This window comes from Opisthocomus hoazin, chromosome 4, assembly GCF_030867145.1.
Source record: "Opisthocomus hoazin isolate bOpiHoa1 chromosome 4, bOpiHoa1.hap1, whole genome shotgun sequence".
NCBI classification, from domain to species: Eukaryota; Metazoa; Chordata; class Aves; order Opisthocomiformes; family Opisthocomidae; genus Opisthocomus; species Opisthocomus hoazin.
This window is the reverse complement of record NC_134417.1, coordinates 51590155-51610173: the sequence shown is the minus strand read 5'-3', so window position 1 is coordinate 51610173 and position 20019 is coordinate 51590155. Positions and strand designations below refer to the sequence as shown.

At 41.5% G+C, this 20019-nt stretch overlaps 1 protein-coding gene across 19 annotated transcripts in view; it reads right to left on the bottom strand.

Annotated features, from left to right (window-relative positions):
• Window positions 1–20019, bottom strand: part of THRB (thyroid hormone receptor beta) — a 177254-nt gene that overhangs the window by 12664 nt on the left and 144571 nt on the right. For all 19 annotated transcript variants that reach the window (XM_075419013.1, XM_075419010.1, XM_075419012.1 and 16 more), the window contains 3 exons: window positions 8725–8825; window positions 4640–4787; window positions 2629–2834 (listed from right to left, as the gene is read on the bottom strand). In XM_075419013.1, the coding sequence (XP_075275128.1) occupies window positions 2629–2834; window positions 4640–4787; window positions 8725–8825 (455 nt within the window). The remainder of the gene's footprint in view (window positions 1–2628; window positions 2835–4639; window positions 4788–8724; window positions 8826–20019) is intronic.

Genomic DNA, 20019 nt, shown 5'->3' with positions numbered 1-20019 from the left:
ATTCTGGTTGAAAATCACCTTCTGCAGAAATTCAGCTTCTCCATAAGAGAAAAAAAATTGTATTTGGAAGATTTCAATAGGGATATACAATGAAATAGTTTCAAGCAGAATCAGTGATGAGTGTTTTTTTTATTCCCACTGCGCTTCAGCTTGTTCACCTGGTTTTATGAGAGCTCATCAATGTTACCATGTATTTCAAAAACAGGCACATCAAAGCTGTTCCGTTCACTAAGTGTGGCTTTGCGGTTGTAAAAGACCTGACAACAACCATGCAGAGGTTCCATTTTGTTCACATTAGAGAGTCAAAAACCAGGTAAAACCCAGAGAAGGCAGCCTTTAAGACTGATGAACCTCATGGCATTTATATAAGCGCACTTAAACAGGGGAGGTGCTCAAAGTGCTGCCTATAATAAAAACTTGTCCTCGGCAGTTTTTTAAAGCAACACATCATAAAAGATCCTTCCACAGCTCTGTCACCAATCTGAATCCAAATCTAACTTCTTATCAAGAGAAACCTCAGCAATGCATTCATTAAGCAAGCACCATTTGTAACGGAACAATGAAGAGGACTGAGCTCAACTATCTGACGGTTCATGCTAAAAAACTCAAGTAATCCCAGTTCTAGGCTCCCTCCCTCCCTGAATCTTGGGAAACTAAACCACATTGTCTGTGTGCTCCTGATAAACAGCATTCATCACTTCCAAGCAAGAAGACCAAATGCTTAAAACCATGCTTAACATAGTTAGGGAGAAAAAGAAAGAACACAGCATTTTCTTAGGGAAGGCAAAAGAAGTCAGGGTCACTAGCTAAAGCTAACACACTCCAGCAGCGCATGTAGCTGCAGAACCCTTGCCACCTAACTCACCTCAACAGGAAAAGAGGTCCAGACCTCAAAGGAGCTCCTGCTGTTGAAGAACTGGCCTCAGCTGCCTAAGGACCGACCCACAGCTCCTGGGGCGTGCAGTCAGCTCCTCTTGCTCTTCAACAGCTTCTGGCAGCAGGCTTTCAAAGCTCTCCATCTGGGGTTGGCAGGTCATCCTTGACTCTTCCTTCTGTGCCCACCGCAAGGTGTCAGTGAGCTCCCTACACTTGCCTTGAAACCACTGGGCTTCAGCATGCGAGCACTGCAAAGAACCAGGAAGCCTCGCAGCAAGGGCTGCACTGAGAGGAGATTGGTCTGGCCTAGGAACCAGCTGTGGAAGTCACATCTGGTTTCTGAACCGCCCGTTACAGCTGCCACCCCTGCCTCTGCCCTTCCTTCTCCTCTCCCAACAGCCCTGTCATGACACCATCGCATACCCTCCCTCTGGGCACCCTTTGCTGGAGGGTCCCCCTCCACAGTGGCTGTCTTGAGAGCCCAAAGTCCTTCAATGACCACACTTTACGTGGCCTAGTCCCTACCAGCTTTCTTCCTGTGTCCCCATTCCCAGCTGTCTGTCCATGTCCTCATTCCCAGCCCCAACTTCAAGCTCCCCATGCTTTATCGTACACCAGGCGACACCCACAGAACAGCCTTCCTGCCTAAGTAACCGAATGCCCTACTGCAGCTCCTTCTTGGTCTGCTAAAATCAGCACTGCAAACCTTGCCGTGCAGCATCACTGGAAAGTGCTCTTGTACTTCTTGCCAGTGGTCACTGGCTGTGGTTTCCCGACTGCACGCTACTATGAACATGCAGCCATTCATATAGAAATTCAGACAGTGCCACTGGAATTAACAAACCATTATACAAGGGATCAGCTGGTTTGAATATATAATTTTGCTTAGCGATTTAACAGTGGGTTGAGATTCCCATGGTGAATTAGGCAGCAGGAGCCTAGGCTTGCAAAAAAAGAATATTGTCTATCTGATTTGGTCTACACAGACTGTTAAAGACCCCTGTGTATTCCTGACATACAGTCTATAATCCGTCTTTTGTGCTGTATAAGCATTTCATATTCTGCACTTATTTCCTTCAAAAATGGATTTAGAAAAATCAAATAAATCCTTTTCTAAGGCTGAGCATCACACATCATCATTTATTTTCTGATCTTTGGTTACAGGCTGAAAACTTAAGCCGTCTTGTAGTCTGCTACCCCAGTGCTGTAGTGTATGTATTATCCTACTTTCATTGAAATTCATTTTTCTTTGCCAAATTTATTTTAATCAATATGTTCACTTTGGAACAAGGAAGCAAAAACCACTAGTTATTGATAAAAAATATCAGCTTTCACCTAAAACTTTACATTGTTTTAACACTTACAATATGTTGTATGCTAGTCCCTAACAAAGAAAACTGTCCTTAGACGTAACATATAAAAAAAGACATAGTATGCATTATAGACTGCTACTGCTCTTAATTAGGCATGAAATAATTTTTCTGCTTTTTCTAATCATAGCACATTAAAAGTATCCAGCTGGGTAAGCCTTAACTCAGTAACATGCTGTTTATCTTTTGAAATACATGGTCTGATCAAACACTGAGCTTCAGGCAAGAATAAGCAAGCAGTAATTATAAAAATCGTCCATGTTTCATGTATGTCAATACCCTGGCAGATAGGCCCGCTTTGGGCTCGCAGTATTGGGAAGGGTCTTCAGAAGAAAGGAAGGAACTTGACTCCAAGGGCAGCGTAAAAGTCTACAGTCCTTACCAGAAATTTCCTTTTCTGCTTCCAGTGGCTCCCTTGTGCATTGGTGGCCACGTGTGCTTCAGTAACAATTTTGATGAGCTCCCATTCCTCATCCGTTGGCTCTGGTTTGTGCCCAATTGTTTTCTGCAGCTCCTCCCGACGTCTCTTCTCTCGGTTTTCTTCTATCAGCTTCCTCTTTGCCAAGCGCTTGCTGTCATCCAACACCACTAGCAGGGGGAAAAGCACACAAAAATGGCAGGAAGCTCTTTAAGGTTGACTGAACTTTGCTCTTTTGTATGCCTGAGGCACTAATTGATTACAAGGACCTTAACTGATCAGTAAATAAGTACTTTGCTAAGACCCACAGTTGACATAGTCCTCTCATTCCTCCCTCCAAACTTCATTTTCTCAGAAGCCTGGATTGCAAAGAACCACTTACCCTTCTGGTAACGTGACATATAACTACCATGGCCTTCAGTGGCTTATTCCACCAACCAAACTAATACGTAAAAGCTTTGTGAGGACTCAGAGTGCTCCTATAACAGATCTGGAGTAATCCACGTTGGGAAAGATGCACTTTTATTTCCTTTAAAGTAGCATCAGCACATTCACTGCTCTGAATTGTGTAAATGTGTTCTTGTAAGCCAGCAGAAGGTAATTTGGGTGTAAGAAAGTAAGAGTACATAGATGAGTGGTCTTACTCACAGGTGGCTCAACTACCTGTTGCACGACACAGTCAGAAACAATTTGCCTGGGGCTCTTGCCATAAGCCCTACAAACGGTGTCGTTCTGCGGCTTTCCCCTAGAGCCCTGCTGCTCCCAGCAATGCCAGACACACAGGCCCCAGGGCTGCACATCTCCGGCCAGCACTGCAGTCTTTATCCCGTTTTCCATACCAGTGTGAACAGGCCATTGAAAACAGATTCGCCTGCTTTATGGCAGGAGGACCTTTCTGATCCACAGGTGGTGGCAGGCAGACAGGAGCAACAAAAGCCCTGCTTACGCGCTCTTGTTCACGCACATCAACTCAAAGACGGGAGAAACCCTTCTCGAGCTGGGCTTAGCTGGCCTGTCTGCCGTGCGCAGTGACAGCTCCTGGGCGCCTGCGTCGGTGCAGCCCATGAAGGCCATACCGGCTTCATGGCACTGGCACCTGCGGGTCAGGACCACCCTCGGAGAACCTTCTCGCTCTGTGCAGCAGCTACCTGGCTGATGCTCACCACTGCTCGCTGCGTCCGATGGGGCTGGGTGCGAACTGGTGACCCGGCGTTCTCCAGCCCCACTCCCAAAGGTCTACCTGGCTAAAATGATATTGTGTCATGTCTTCTATTGCCCTCTAGACAGAAGATGCTGTTATACATTACATTGCCAATGAAAAATACTAAGTTAGAATATTTTCCTGTTGTTTACTGGGCCTGATTTCCTGCCACTTCTGCAGAGGATTGCGCCGGCAACAACCATTAACACTAATGCACAGGGGGATTTACGTGACTTCCTCCCTTTTGCACTAAGTGAAGTCATCGGTGTAAATCCCTGTGCAACGACAGGAAAAGAAGACCCCTAAGGGTTAATCTTACAGCCGTATGTTCTAGTTCTTTAGAATGAGAGTCGAATTCTTTGCAGCAGATAACTTCTTCAGGGCTAAAAATAAAACAAACAACTGCAGGATGACTCATACAATGACATTCAATTTCACATCCTCCAGAATTTTCTAAACAAGATGTTTTTTTCTCAAGCAAAGTGTCCATCCAGATGTATTTCTACCTCCTCTTCTCCAAAGAGTGAACATTCCTACTGCTCTTCAGCTTGGTAAGGCCAGGAGACAGTGCAGTCTGGTGAAGGGTCAACAAAAACTTACACCTCTATGGGAGTGGTTTGATGCAATGAGCATAATTCTCTGGTACAAATCATTAACAACAAAAAAGTGCTGGCACTTCTCTGCTTTAACAGTCTTCACCAATCAACACACTTTCAGCAAGCACACACATCAAAAAAAAAGAGAAAAGAAAGAAAATCAGAAAAATATACTTACAATCTGTTGCCATGCCAACAAAGATACATTTTTTGAAGCGACATTCCTGGCACTGATTTCTTGTTACTTTGTCTATCACACATTTTCCTTCATATTTACAGGAATAGGTTGGATGGAGGTTTTTTTGAATGGTTCTTCTAAAAAAACCCTAAAGTGCAGTAAACAAATACATTGGAAAGCATCAGCACTGCGCATTTTTTTCAAATTGGGAGCCACTTTGGTTTGGTAGGAATGTACTTCAGTATGCAAGATAACATACTTCACGAAACTCTCAGAGAGGGAAAGAGCAAGCCACTTTCACAGCGGATGGCATTTTTTTTCTGAGTTTCATGAAACATTTGCTGCCTAAAAGTTAAAAACGCATAGACGTCTTACGTAAGTAAAGGCATAAGGAATGCTGTCTTGAGGGACAAATACTGTCAATATGTCTTCTTTAAGTCTTATGTTTCTGCGTGTTATTTTTTTTGCAGTTGAACTAGAGAGTTTATTTTGAGCCCCTTCTAAATTACATAATCATTTTGAGGGATATTAAGAGGCATACTTAATTAAAGGGTAGCTTCTGCAAACAGTAAGAATGGTGGTGTGTATGTGCTACTAAAGGATTAAGCACAAAGAGTTCTAATCCCTACTTTCCATCAAAGCCAAATAACCAACCACCCAAATCCAGGTAAAACTAAGAATTTTGCAAACACAATTTACCCAATCTTTGAGTTTGGTTCTAAATAATGGATCCATAATTTTAAAATGATCCATATTTCTAAGAAGAGAAATTCATATTTACCACAGACCTCTGTATTAAAAACAAACATCACCAAAAAAGAGATCTCTCTCTCTAAATCTATTCTATCTGTCTGTCTGTCTATCTATCTATCTATCTATCTATCTATCTAATACATATCTATATTGCCAATTGCAACATGGATATGAGGTCAGATCCTAAGCTCATGCAAACTAATGTAGCTCCACTGAATTGACTGATTTATAACACACTACAGACCCCGGCCTTAGGTAAAGAAATCAGATACAACTTATCTCTGAACCTTATGGACCTAATCCTGGTACTAATTTCAACATGACTTTCGTCACTGACTTCCGCAAGAGCTGGATAAACTTCCCAAGACCACAGTAATGTGGACAAGAAAAGCTGTAAAGAAAGAAATTTAGACTTCGCTTTAATTTCAGGTTTCACCACTGAGACTGTCTACATTCATCAATGCAGCTTGAGACCACCTTGACACAGAGACCACACTGAGACCCTGGTTGAGGCCACCATTAATGGCTTCGGTTTCAGTGAAAACAATGGCAAAACTCAAGCTAGGTGGGATTTTTACCTAATGAATAGTCTCTTCAGCTGGGATTTTATCTAATGAATAGTCTCTTCACATCACTAGACGAAAGGTCTGTTTTTAATCACGTTAAATAACACCCAGTAAAATCTTATAGCAGTGTGTAATTTCTTTTAACACAGAATGTTGAATTAAGACACGCAGATAAGTCTGTATTTCAGCTTGAGCTCCTAACTCCTGCAAAGACAATAAAGAGCCTTGTTCTTATTACAGTTCTGTCTTACAAGATCCAGCTCGAACCAAGAGTAGAACTCTTCCTTCCTTAATAATGAAAAGACCTGAAATCTCAATTAAACTGAGTTGCATAAAGCATGTGTGTGAGCCCTTGCAAGACTGGGACCTGCTGGGTTGAGTCAAAATCCAGTAAGACACAGGCAAGACATTCTCACGCAGAGTTTGGATCAGGTCTCAAACTCTCATCTACCCAACAACTGGACGTGGATCCACTCTCAGCCTTCTGATGAATTCCTAGAGACACAACCTGCCCCTGTCCTCCCTGAAGATCAAAGATGGCTTTGGACATCCAGGGACATGGCGTAATCTCTAGTTACAGCAACAGATGGAAACATCTCTAATGAATCCCAGAAAGTGGTCCTGAACTTCTGTTTTCTAATCATTGCATGGGACTTAAAGTAGCTCTCGCTTTAAAATGGCAAGGCTCTTCACCAGCTGTGCTGGGACCAGCATATTTCAGCTTCCCATTTCTTCGCATTTCTCAGAAACTTTTTGCAAAAAAGCTCTTTGATCATCTCTACATACAATGCCATAAGGGAGCCGCCCTCCATATCTGTCCGACCACTTTGCCACAGATGTGTTATTTTCACCAATAAAAGAAAGCACATTTTATTGTAAGGCACCTACTCTTTTCCTAAATTCCTTTATGTGCACCTACATAGTGACAGATGCAATGGGTACAGCTCGGAGAAACATTTCAGTGATGTCAGAACTCACTGTTGGTTTATTTGTGTTTAAATTCCTTACAGTCTACTCTTCAGAAATCATGTGTGAGGATGCTTTGTTCATGAAAGCGCTTGCCAAAGCAAATTTTTGGCTGTCAGTCCTGATTAATGTTGTTGCAAAACTGAAGTGAATTTGAGTGGAAGCAACAAGTAAATGTCAAATTCATTGAGAATTGATTACATATAACTTTGCTGATAAATCATACAACTTGAAATGTGTATGCAGATGCTCCAAGGCATGGGCTGAAATTATCCACACAAAAAAATGCATCTTGTACAATGAATACATTTGCAAGAGCAACAAACCAAACCAAACCAAACCGGCCTGTTTGTAAGCCAACTATATTGAAATTAATTACTTTTTGCAAATTGTTAGCTCAGTTCCTTGTGCACCTAAGCATTATTTTATACTGTACATCTGACAGAAGAACTGTATCTGAAGATAAAAGTAGATTTTGTATGCTGTATCTTTAAAATAGCTGGTAGGCATAAAAAGAAATACTTTGGTTGGAGTAAGAAAAACCTTAGTAGCAAACTGGTGAGACCTATAGCTGTTCAGCTGGGAGCAAAAGATATTTCATAATGCCACAGTGTCGCTTATTTCTCATTGTATCTGAATTAAGTCTTACTCGTGCATTTTATGTACTGTTATCATCTGGTATATGGGACGCAAATGTGCAAGAATCACTTGTTCAGTTCCAGTTTTTTTCAGATATAAATATGTTTTTATACATATTATGTATGCATGTTCATAAACCCATTATGAATATTACCACAAACCTGCTACGCATAGGATGTTTAGGTCTTTACGCATTTCATAAATGTAACTTAGGGCAATGCTGTACCACTGAAGGAACTACTTCAGCACAAGAGTCACTGTGATGTGGAACTCTAAAGCCAATCCAAACCCAGAATCTCAGATCCAAATATCCCAGACTTTGCAGATGAACAGAATACGACTTTTGTGGCTTAGTCCCATGACACTAATCCATGACATACGTGGTCCAATTTGTTTAGAAAAACATAATCACTTCTTATTTTCTGCAGGAAAGAATAGCTTTCTTACAGGATCTCAAGCTATTCAGGCAAATTTATGGCAGTGAAATAATGTAAAATGTGCCTGACTGTGTTACTCTTTTTTTTTTTTTTATTTATTTACTTGCCCAAAGCAATCTCTTTTTTAATTTTGCATGTAGCTTTGGAAATGCAATTTAAGGCTGAAAGCACATTTCAATATGCTAAAGAAGTCAAAATCTTTCTGAAACTGTTTTAACTGGGTGTCAATGCTCCCCAAAATGACGGATGTCACTGTTGTATGAACACGTAGAAGCGATTTTGATTTTTGCTTCTTCACAGTGACAACAAGAGGCACTGGAACACTGTTAATCACTACAGACTCTTCGTGGCCATAGGCAGAATCTCAGCTATTGCATAAACAGCTTCACTGGAGCTGCTGGGAGTATGCTGCTGTACACTGTCTGAGAACACGGCCAAAGAAACATGAAAAAATGGAAATGTAAAAGCTACCAATTAAACAGTAACAACAGAAATCTAAATTTCTCATTTTCTTTCCAGAAGCAAACACTGTAAAAAACCAACTATATTCCTCATGCATATGAAGAGCAGCAGCATAGCCAGATACGGCTTATCATCAGTACTGGATGTTCTTATTCGCTTCTAATCTGTCTTTGTTTTATTTGACAGCACAGTTCAGGAAGCCTGTATAATGGAGGAGCTGGAGAGCTATTTCTGATTCCCACTTTCCCACTGTGCCATTTACCTTGCAACCTTCGCAAGTGATGCAGCGATAATGATATCCGGTGGCTTTGTCCCCACATACTACACATAGCTCATCCTTGTCTAAGTAACTGGGTATATACCCTGTAAAGAAAAAGAGGATGTGGCATGTAAACTCGACATAAAATGGTACGATACATTCGATACAAAAATACTATATTAAAATGCACTGCAGATCCTGTCCACCAGCCCCATACTTACAAACTCACTGCATTTCCTGAAACAAAAGCTCATACTACGTTACAGACTTATTTAAACATAGTCTATAATACCTTCTACTTTTCAGATGATTTCAGCATCTACTGGTCAAGAGGGAGAAGTCGGAACATGATTGTTCTCTCCTGAGTGAAATACTACCTCGGAAAAATAAATATATTTCTCTTACCTCAAAGGCTTTGATGTGGAAAAATAAAATAACAGTGAGACATACAATATATTTCCCTTTTCCAATTCACAAAAAACCTCATATACTTGTATCCTGAAGACCAGACCCCAGGCTGCAGGGTGACTCAAGGACTTGGCAGTAAGATGTATTCACTGGGAGATAGTTTGTTTCAAAACAGCTCTGCAGGTGTGGTTAGAGAAGTACCAGCAACAGACAGCTCAAGCTGTACTGATCACACCTGACCTGGGTGTGTTCTGCCGAAACGTTTAATAAAGCCTGAATTTACGGCAAAATACGTGGGCACTCAAATATATGTGTGTGTGTGTGTTTACATGCATGTGTTAGAATGACATTTTCTCTTCTGAAGTGGTTTACCAGACACCCAACAAGTGAAATCAAATATTACTGCTATGAAAAACATCGGCAATGCTTGGTTCTTTGCCCACAATGACATTTGTTTTGATAACACAAACATATTTTCAATTTGAGCAAAAACCAAAACAATTCTGATGGCAACCAAAAAGTAATTCTAAACTAAAGTGAACTTTAAACAGGGTGAAATACAAAACTTTCAAAATAAGTGTTCCCATCACTCATAATTAATGGAGTTACAATACAGAAGTTTTCCTTCTGAAAAACCTCTCTAAAGATTGTAACACAGATCTCAGATTCATCTTGAGGGGAGAGAGGAAAGTGAAACTATTTGTGTAACAGCATAAGATTATTAAAGTGTAGTAAATACCTGCCAGAATCCCAGAAGTGCTGAGGTTGGAAGGCACCTCTGGGGGTCATCTGGTCCAACACACCTGCTCAAGAAGGGCCACCTAGACCCAGTTGCCCAGGACCCTGTTTTTGAGCATTTTGAGCATCCCCAAGGATGGAGACTCCACAACCTCCCTGGGCAATCTGTGCAAGCTCTTCGTCACCCTCATAGTGAACAGAAAAGATTATTTTATTGTCTTCAGAAGGAATTCCCTGTATTTGAGCTCACTGCCTCTTGTCCTGTCACTGGGCACCACTGAGAAGAGTCTGGCTCTGTCTCTTATCAGATAAGGGATCAGGTATTTATACACATCGATAAGACCCCCCCTGAGCCTTCTCTGCTCCAGGCTGAACAGTCCCAGCTCTCTCAGTCTCTCCTCACACAACAGATGCTCCAGTCCCTTCATCATCTTTGTGGCCCTTTGCGAGCCTTGCTCCAGTATGTCCATGTCTTTTGTGTATTGGGGAGCCCAGAACTGGACCCAACACTGCAGATCTGCATCACCAGAGCTGAGCAGAGGAGAAGGATCACCTCCCTTCAGCCTGTTGGTGATGATCTTCCTAATGCAGACCAGGATGCTGTTGGCCTTCCTTGTGTCAAGGAAGTCAAGGACACACTGCTAGCTCATGTTCAACTTGCTGCCCAAATACTTAAATGCAAAGCGTTCTCTACCCTGTACTTCTGCATTTATTATGCCTCCCCTAGTGCAGTATTTGGCATTTCCCTTTGATGAACTTCAAGAGATTCCTCTCACCCCATTTCTCCAGCCTGCTGAAGTCACTCTGAACAACACCACACCCATCTGGTGTACCAGCCACTCCTCCCAGTTTTGCATCATCTGACAACTGGCTGAATGTAATTTATGAGTGTAGTGAGGGAGAGTCCTTTGGATGTGGCTGCCTGTAACATTATCCCTTGCCACTGGCTTGCGGAACCCATCTGTAGCACCTCACATTAGACTCCAGGCTTGCTGTCTTTATGCAGCCCTCACAGCAGTCTGGCTCGGTACAGCTCGGGGACTCGGCACACCACAGTCACATGGAGGGCAACCAGCAACCAGCAACAAGACTCAGGGCAGCAGAAGGTTGTTGGAGAATGCTTCTAGAGGGGTGGCCGTCATCTTCCTGTCACTAACATGCCAGAAGGTCACCTCGGTAACAGCTTAAATGCAAGCCCCTTCCTAAGGCTATACTTGCCAGAGGTTCTCCAGAAAGAAAAGCCCAAATCAGAGAGAAAATACTTGAAATTAACTGAGCTTAAAATACTTGAAGTTTCTGGGGGCTGGTGAGTGGATTAGGAGAAAGTAAAGAAGGGAGCAGACAGGAAGTATTTGTATGGTTGTCTTCATACGTCTAGTTTGAGCATAATTACGAGATCCTCAAACTACAGAGGAACATATATCCCTCTTCTGTAATGCCGGGAAGCAGGAGCACGCTGAAGCCATGCCCGGGTACCTGCAGGTCAGGTTTGCCAGTACTCCTACTGGCACCTGAAAAGGCAGTGGGGGAGTCAGCTGAGATCTTACTGATGTACCATATCAGTCTACAGCACAAGATCAGATTTACGTTCAGGTGATTTTTCTCCATGATGAAGAAGCTGTGTTTGGATAAAGACTGGTGGACACGTGGAACTGCTTCTGTGACCTTGAGGCAAGAGAGACAGCAGGGTCTCGACTCTAATTTACATCACTGACTCCTAATGGACATTATGCCAGTGGGGGATTAGCAGAGGCTATTATCTCCATCCCGCCCCCCTTTTGCTCACACCTGCCTCTGCACATGCACATACACAACACGGAGCCGGTACAGGAGGCAGCAGAGTCAGCAAAGGGATGCAGGATTTTCCACTGAATTTCTTGTAAAGGTTAATGGCTTCTTGCTGTGCCGGTTACTGCTATTCATGAAACGTAGACTCAGCGCAGTGCAGACTACGTCCTCCCAAATTCAGTATCCCTGGCGTGCTTCCTCAAGAATTACTTCTGAATTAAATGCCTTGATATTTCATTAAGTATATAATCTGGTTAGCACTGCTCATGTAATGGCAGCTTTGTTCTATTGGAGGAGCAGGAAATCACTTCTCGAAACCACTTCCTTAAATATATATGGTAGCTTGCGCACGCAACCACTGGTGTCCATCTCCTTCTTGGAGTTTCAGGACTTCATCCAACCTAGGAAACAGTCTCCAATCTGGCAGAAAAGAGGAATCTCCTCCAGGCACTCCTAGTCAGAAATTAAAAACAGCATCCTTACATGCAACCACATTCCCAATTTTGCTGCATCGGAAGTGTTAAGTGCCAACTATTTAAGCTACTTAAATGTTAAATATTACCCTCATCGCGCTTATGTAGGATTGTGCCCATGTCACAAGGTAAGCACACACTTTGAAACCTTCTACTGATTCAACAGGAAACACGGATAGAAAAATCCTATCCCAAGAAATCATTGGCAATAAAAGCGTGCAATAAACATCTTTTTTTTTCTATCACAAATCTGAGAGGGATATCCACACTTCTGTATATTTTTAACCCTCCTTCCAATAGCTAATGGGGCCAGAAACTGTTAGAAAGCAGGAAAACTGGAACTCCAGCAGTATTTTAAAAAGATACAATTCAGACAAACAGACATCATGCCAAGAGGAATAAGGGGACTTACATTCAGTTCTTACAAACTGTAACATCCTCTCTAAATACTTTCCAGTAGCTGCAAATATGCAGTCTGACCCTTGTATAAATTCAGTGCAATTTCATTTGTAAGACGTGCAGATAAGCAGCCTGAGTGCATTTTTGCTGCTACTCAGAGTTAGAAACAATATCAGCAGAAGAAAATTCAACTGTTTTTCTGAACTTGGTACCAGCACAGAAGCTATGAAAAGTGCAACGGAGATTCTTGGGGAAGCCGTGGATGGCAGCAGAGTTGTCTGTTGGATGGTCTGAGGAAGAAGCAGAGCAACAGACTTCCCTCACTCCTTTTTTTCCTTGGGAAAAAAAGAGGAGGGGCACAATAATAGGGACTTGTCTCTCACATCAGCAACTACTTTGGCTTCTTATGTGTTTGGTAACTCTGAACCAAAAATAAAAACTCTAATGTGGAAGAAGCAGATGCTGTCTGGACAGAGTAACCGAGATGCTCTCTTACGGAAGAACATCCGATGACAAATCTCACAGGGACATTGGGTAGGTTCCTGTTCCTGGTGTTGACATTTCATCGTTTATTTCTTGGTCAAAACCTACTAAACAAATAGCTAACAGGAACTGTTCAAAAGCAACACCAATCTCACTGTACAATAATAACCAATATCGTTCCTTGGCTTTTCAAGCCTCTGTCTGCTGTACTCAAGCGTCCTCATGGACTATCATTCGTGTATCCCATATGACCCTCAAAGTTAACTAGTTGTCAAGTATAACTTGACATTGTTTATTCCGCAGCCCACCTTGGGTCTTTGCTTTGAGTGGAGAACACCAGTGAACGACCTTGACCTGCCGTGCCTGGTGTTACCCCTGCAGCCTAAAGCAACTCCTGTGCTCCCCAGACTCCCACCTGCCAGTCCGCCTAATCTTACCGTCTTGGCAAGGCTAAGTCCTCAGCAGGACCAGTTGCCCCTATCTAGAAGAATATGTTGTATAATCCATTATCACCAATCTTGACAGTGATTTACAATATCTTTTAAATCGTAACTGTAGTGTTGTAGAGGTATGGAAAGAAACAATTCCCTTCGATCGGAAAACGCGCAATGAGTTTGCCGCAGCAGCTATACGGACAGAACAAGATATGCTAACCTATGCAGTCATTTGAGGTACTCTGCTTCATTAATACTGTATGCCTACACTCTCAAATTACCATCTGCAGGAATGAGATCTTAAAGCAGTATATGCGACCCTGCACAGTGTAACGGATTGGAGAGACACAACTGAGACACTTGGTGGCTATTCTTGCTTCCCCTCCTCCTCCTGCCAAGGCAAAGAAAAGCTATTTAAATGAAAATAACCCTTGAAAAATTATACTGGCTTTTTCCTCTGTACCTAGCACACACTGAAAAAAAAAGTACATTTTGAAAAAAGTAAAGAACCGATTTGATTTCAGTTTTGTCAAAGTATGATTGCACAGACTTTACATCTCCAGGTCTCTCTCTGTACAGGTAACGTAATATTGGCTTGGGGATTAAACCACACCTTAAAAAAATGCTAGGACCCAAACCGTATTTGACTACCAAAGAGGGATATGGGTGAGACCAATGCAAACAAATTATGTCTGTATACCAGATGTTCTTTATTAGCTGGTTCCTGATCCACCATAGACTTATACCTTGGAAGCAGAAAAAGGCACTTTTTGCTACTGCACAAAGACATTTGTGTTTTAAGACCATTATTCAGTACTTTGATTTTCACTGTACACTGGCAGATCCATGTATTAAACATATTCCCCGAAACCTTTCTTTCCCCCATCTGGTATGGTTTTCGTGACTAGAGACCACTCACTAAAATGAGGACTTGAGGACTTACCAGTAAGCTCGTATTCACTTACTAGACACTGCACTATGAAAATGAGAAAGATGAAATTAATTACTACCTTGAGAATCCCCAACTGCATTAGAACTGAAAAGAAAATTCATACTGTTGTCCTACCGATCTGAAAATTATAAAAAATTACAAGAGCCATCCAGATATCATCCTTGATACACTTGTGTAGAAAAAAGCTTAAAATAAGAGTGTTTATCGGAGAAAGCACAGAGCTGAGTGAGAAAAGCACACTCCATTCTCATCTGTGGTATTACCAATATTGATCTGAAACGCTGGGCTGATACACTGATCCTTATTTCCCACTTTCTTTAAATTACTCTCACTGAGAAAAATTGCTTATTTCGCCATCGAGCTTGGAAGCACCAAGAACGTTGTTAAACAGATTCACACATTACTTGTTAACTAGCTGGCTGGCTTGTCTGCAATTTTGGTCTTTGTTGACATTCTTTGATTTATGGAATTACTACAAGTTGGCAAGAGATTCTGCAAAGATATAATTTGGAACATTTTTTATGGTCTCTTTTCCCTCAGTGACTTTTCTATGTATCCTGTTCCTTTGTATCTATGTTCCCTGTTCTTTGGGCTGGGTCAGAAACCTTCTCCAACCGTAGTGCATTTCGCACAGATGTGCTGAAAACATTTTAGCCCAAACTGTGTTATCACTTAAACTGCTGTGATCGCTACTATACTTGCATCCATTACCAAATACAGGTACAAAATGCACCCCTGTTAGAGTCAGGCGATGCTTTGTTTTTTCCCCAAATGATTTAAATGTTTTTAGAGACCATAGCTTAGTATGGCAAGTAACTTATTTAGAAATCTAAGCTTCACTGAACATCAGTTTTACTGCTGATGCAAAGGCAAAGCATGCCTTCGTTCACTTTCCCATCCTTATTTGGTTGTGGAAAGGTTACAGTAAAGGAGCTGAAAATACTTTTTCCACTGACATTTTTATCAAAAAAAGAAACCTGTAATTCGAAATGCATACTGATTCGCTGAATAACACACAATTTTTCTGATCAGTGCTATCTCCTTAGATGGGTGGTCAGGAGCAAAATTAATCATTTTTAAGCCCCAAACAATTGTTAACATACTGGGAGCTGCCCTGCTGCAAAGGCCAAAGATGACAAATGCTCCGTGTTCTTGTAAATTGACTATATGCACAGACAGACCCTGTGCTGATGAGAAGACATTGTTGGAGTAATTCATTCGCGTACTTCGCAGTTACACCGTACCTGCTCTGAGCTGCATGCAAACTGCCTGAGAAAATGTAAAGGGAAATAATAATGACATTCACCCCATTCACCCATCATACCAAGAGCCCTTTAAAAGACAGCATTAACCTCACCTTGGGAGCAAGGTGAGATGCAGGGCTGAGGAGCTTCCACAGCCCAACTCAGGAATTCCTGCCCGCAAAGCCTTGGTTTGGGGGGCAGCCTCCGGTTACTTCTCGTCCGCCCCCACAGAGCCTGAACTTCAAGTCTAACTTCATAGACACCTGCAGGCATCTTTCATTGGCTTTGTCCAGGAGATGACCGTGCAAAGAGAAGTGAAAGCCAACTCCCATCTCAGTTTTAACTTTGCAGACCTGCTTCCCGCCTTGTCCGAAAGGTCGAAATGCCGCGCACACACCAAACGTGGGGACACGGAGGTTTCTGGACCTCTGTGCGTATTTCTTTTGCACCGTCCCGACTGCACTACCTCTACCCTGTCACTGGGTACCACTCCTCATCACCGTACCGGCAGCGTGAGGAGACCCAGGGACACTTCAGCCTCGCTGCCCAGCCCCTGCGCAAGGGCAGGGTGGCAGGGGGTCCCCCGGAGCATCCCCGGTCCGACGCGCAGCCCTGCGAGCTCACCACGGCCGGCGGTACCGTCACAGGGGAAAAACACCCCAGTCTGAGCTCTCCGGGACACAACTGGGAACAGCACCTCATTCTCACGATGATGAGCCCTGTTCCACTCGTCAGGTTTCACAGCCTCCCGCAGAAAACAGAGTGTATCTGGTTGCCAGTCTCCTGTGGCGGGATCGGACCCAAAAGGGCTTCCTTAATACAGCAGTAAGCTCCTGCACAAATATGGTGTGGTGACCTTTTAACAGCATACACTACAGCACAAAGGAGAACGGAGCAACAAAGAGATGCAAAGCTAAAACCGCACCTCCACCTCTTGATTTCCTGGAGCACAATTTTTTCCTTTAAAATTCAAGTCTTTCATGAGAATTTGTGACAGATAATTGGGAAATAATAGTTTTTAATGGACTGTAATAACTGGTGCAGCTCAAGTGCTTTCTTATATTTTAGAATAACTGGCTATACTTTCTAAATACTTGTTTTTTTTTCCTTTAGTGACACGCTGTTGTGGTCTTTGGTTCCTGTTTTTAAACTTATTTTCTGAATTCTTTTAAAATGACATAAAGATAGAGAAGTAATTAAACTCCACTTCCTAAATAGTAATTTTTTCAGCATATAAAATGTTCATGTTTTTTTCTTCCCAGAGGGAAAAGAAGACTTTAACCATTTAATAACTAGCAAAAGTTTTGATAGGGCAAGACTCCATGTGCTACCGTAAAGTACAACCTGATTTGAACAGTGTATTATTGAGATTACTACAAATTTCAGGGGACTAACAGAAATACCAACTGCAACAATCATGACTCCTCATGAACACCTGCTTAGGGACTTAATTTTGCTTTAATGGGCTATTACCAAGGCTTCTCTAACAAACTCCCTCGTCCCCTACCCAATCAATTCTGGATCAATACAGACACAAATGCCCTGTGTAGAACCTTCTGTTCTTAGGACAGGATTAAAAGATTCGTTAGTTTTATGATAGCTTGGTTAAAAGATGGAAATTAAAAAAAAAAAAAAGAGAAGACGCATATGTCCCACGCAGTTTAGATCTCTTCTGCTTAATAAACTTAGCATTTGCAAAGGTTTGACAGAAGGGAGGCAACTTTTTATTGATTATCACAGTAATAAGGCTCTAAAGAATCCCAAAACACGTTGCTCAGTCTCCATGAATGATCAATTAAAAGCCTGCTTGAGAGCTGGCTTCCACCAAAGTTCACTGCCACTTCTTAGCGAAACTGAGGTAGCAGAAAACAAAGGCAGACAAGCAGGTTTCAAAAACAACTCTGTATTCTTTCAACCAAACAAGTACACAGACTTTAAACAGAGCAGATGTCAGGTGTCTGAGTACTGAAATAACTTACCTAAAGGTCTTATCTAGGTGTATCAATTATTATTTATAACCTTTAACATTATGAAAAATGTATTCCTTCACTGTCTTTACAAGAGTAAGTCTTTATTTTCTCTAAGTTAATCCTGAGTATTCTTTTTCTTTAACCAAAAATAAGACACAGGAAAGTCTACATAAGAGTTATAAATTCATTAGTTAAAACCCAATAGAAGATAAATAGCCTTAAAAAGCATTTAAAATGTTGCACAATACAAAAACATGCATTACCCACAACTACATTTAGTCTGCAATTTGATCATGTTCTTACAGCTTCCTAGAACAGGATTTTAAAAAATATTTCATGTATGATGAACTACAATGCTGTTCAAAGTACAAAATGAGGACACTTTTTTACTGAACATATAGATTTATTACACCAAGTGCTAATGAATATTGCCTGCACAAAGAAAAATATTTCAGTTCTCAACGTAGTTAGCAAGATTAAACAGTCTACTTTTTACTACAAAGCCACTTTAAAAGTAGTAAATGGTGTTTTCTCTACCTAGTTACAGCACACTCATGGAAAATCTGGTCTTAATAGAAAAAGGACACTGTGCTGGTACAACAGACTGTATTTTTATTCTTTAATAATGTGATTTTAAAGAAACACACAGAATGTATACTCTGTATGCAACGGTTTTCTTGTCTGAGTTCAGAACAAACAACACCAAAAACATTTCCAAGTGTTTGTTGGTATTTCGGGCTCTTTTTGATTCTGCTTTGCTTACCTGAAAGCAAAAGAATACATTCTAAAACCAGGCAACGATTTAACCCTGAGGGAGAAGATACTGCGCTCTGATTATCTCTCAAAAACATATTGATTAGATAAACTTTTCGGATGCAGAATAGTCTTTCTTGCACAGACATACTCTTGAATTTTCACTCTTTTTTTGCTTTGCATAATCAGAAACTACATGCCTTTCACTTAAAAGACAGTAACTCTATTGAACTTTATCATTTTCCCATACATATTTACAGTTCTATTTTGAAAATATTTTGCCCGAGTTGCTGAGCAAACAGAGTTCACACTTACCGATAACGAGGACTCACACAAATGTGAAACGCAGCTTTAAGATGCAGAATATATAATGACCACATTTCAGAAGAGAAACTTTCCTATCTAGCTCACTGGTGAATAGCAAATGAACTTAATAGCCCCAGAAAGCAGAAAACAAGCAATATATCTGAAAATGTATTTTACAGATTAAGAAAAAGTGCTTGGAAATCCTCATCGCTCACAGAAAACCTTACAATCACCTAGCAACCTATGTTACTGCTGCTTTCAGTTTTGAACAGGCAGCCTTCAGATCCAAAGATGTATCTGAGCCAACTGATGCAACTGTAAGTTTAAAGCAAAACAAAAACAAAAACCGAATTTTTTTGTTTCGTTATTTAAATAAATTGCCCCTACCTTTCTTCTGAGAGTACGATGGCGACTGCACTTGAGAAAAAGTAGGTTTTTCTTCGGTGAAATATTCAGGTTGGTTGTACTGATTCAGGGCCATGTCCATGTCAGAGTACTCGCTTTTAAACACGTTTCCAGGGTAACTACAGGTATAAGGCTGATTCACCGCCCAGGCCTGTTCCATATATATGTTGTTATTGTGCAGGACCTGAGCATCACAACTGCCGTAACCCTGATTTTCTTCGATATATGTGCAATAATCAGTGGACTGCATGTAGCAGTTGCTACCAGCTGCTGGGTGCACTTCATATATTTCTTGCATACAGTAGTTCATTTTGTTACCCTATCTCAGCTTCTACTTCACGCACACACACACATGCATACACACGCAGGCATGCATACACATGGAACGGGAGAGGAGCAATGAATATAAACCAACAAAGTCGACTGCAAAACAGCCCGTTTTACTTTGGAGCAGCACCTGATGTGCTAAAATCCTATTTATATTGGGGCGGCTTGTGAACTCCCCTGCCAGTCAAACATATTGGGAAGCAGATTTATGACAGTCAAAGGTCTTAATCTGTGACTGTAAGTTAATTCCAAGGGAAGATGGCAGGTAGGTAGCAATGACCACCAGACAAAGAAGCCACGTCCCGACGACTCTCCTGTTCCCGTCTGTCTGGAATAATCATTTTATAAACCATTTCCAGCCTTTTCCAATATGATTAGAAAATGATTACTAAGGCGAGGACACAGTTATGTCACTGTAGTTGTCAACTTAAGTGTGAAGCATTATGAAGACTGCTTAAGAACTCCCAGAGGGGATACGCTGAAAATCCTAAAATCAATAATCCTGTTTTTCAGCATTAAACCATAGAAAATCCAATAGTGCTGTGCTGATGACCCGAACAGTAGTCTAGTTTTACAAAATTTAGCAACTTAATCTGTCATCAGCTTTATTGATTTTGT